At 69.1% G+C, this 1,085-nt stretch overlaps 1 protein-coding gene across 1 annotated transcript; it reads right to left on the bottom strand.

The window, feature by feature from the left end:
- Window positions 1-39: 39 nt before the first annotated feature.
- LOC113408246 (histone deacetylase 6-like) lies at window positions 40-938 on the bottom strand (the record flags this gene model as incomplete). Its single annotated transcript, XM_026661420.1, has 4 exons — window positions 40-146; window positions 308-397; window positions 553-612; window positions 873-938. Coding segments are annotated over 4 exons (323 nt in total), but the record flags the coding sequence as incomplete, so codon positions are not given.
- Between the last annotated feature and the right edge of the window lie 147 nt (window positions 939-1,085).

The raw sequence follows: 1,085 nt of genomic DNA, 5'->3' as shown, positions 1-1,085 counted from the left end.
TGGGGGCGCCCCACCCCCACCCGCTCGGACCCCGCTCACCTGCGACAGGGGGCAACAGGCGGCTCCAGCTGGGGACAGGGGTCCCCCAGGAGGGTCCTCAGGGCCGCACAGACCCCCTCGCCCAGGGAGGTCAGATTGTAGCCACCCTGGGGAGGGGGGGAAAACGGGTCAACACCACCCCCGGCCCTGAGCTGCAGCCACCTCTGGGGCGGGGTGGCTGGGGAACAGCCACATATAACGCCGCCCGGGGCTGAGCTGCAGTCAGTTCTAGGGGGGAGCCTGCACCGTGGGTCAGCTCCACACTCACCTCCAAAGACAGCAGCACCTTGCCTCCCGCCAGGGCCATGAGCAGATGAGTCAGGTGCGCGAAGCACGCGGCCGACGCAGCCATCTCGCCCTAGGCGCAGACGCAAAGGTCAGTTTGCCAGGCTCCCTCCCCGCCCCCTAGACCGGCCGCTGCCCTTTGAAACGAGCCCCAGGCCCCCTGCCTAGACCCTGGGGCGCCCCCTGTGGGCAGCGCTGCGAAACACGGCGGATTGGGGGGGCACTTACCTTGGGGTCCCCGAGCACAGAGTCGAACCCGGCGGCCACCAGAACCAGGTGGGGTTGGAACTGAGAAGAGAACAGAGGAGATCGCAGCCCGGACCCAGCACGCCCCGGATCGCGGCCAGCGCCCCCCAGAGGGGACGGGGCCCACCCCATTCCCACCCCCTGAGTCAGCCCCCTGCCTTGGGGCAGATGGCAGCCGGTGCCCCCTAGAGGGGACAGACCCCGTACCCCGTTCCCCGCCCCCCTGAGCCAACCAGTCCCTGCCCTGGGGCCGGGTGGGAGCCGGCATCCCCCAGAGGGGACAGGCTCCTGCCCCCACGTACCTCAAAGGCCACTGGCAGTAAGACGTGTAAAAAGGCAGCGAGATAATCCCCGTCCCTCATTCCCACCTAGATGGAGAGACGCAGACCAGTTAGATGGGTCTGTGGGAGGTCAAATGCAGCCACTTCTGGGGTGGGGCAGCTGGGGAACGGCTGCACATAACGCCGCCCAGGGACGGCTTGCCCCCCACGCAGCCCCCGCCCCGGGCAGGGCAC

This window comes from Terrapene carolina, unplaced genomic scaffold, assembly GCF_002925995.2.
Source record: "Terrapene carolina triunguis isolate 2854851 unplaced genomic scaffold, T_m_triunguis-2.0 Scaffold2537, whole genome shotgun sequence".
Lineage (NCBI taxonomy): Eukaryota > Metazoa > Chordata > Testudines > Emydidae > Terrapene > Terrapene triunguis.
The sequence above is the reverse complement of the archived record's forward strand: the minus strand, read 5'-3'. Positions and strand labels throughout refer to the sequence as shown.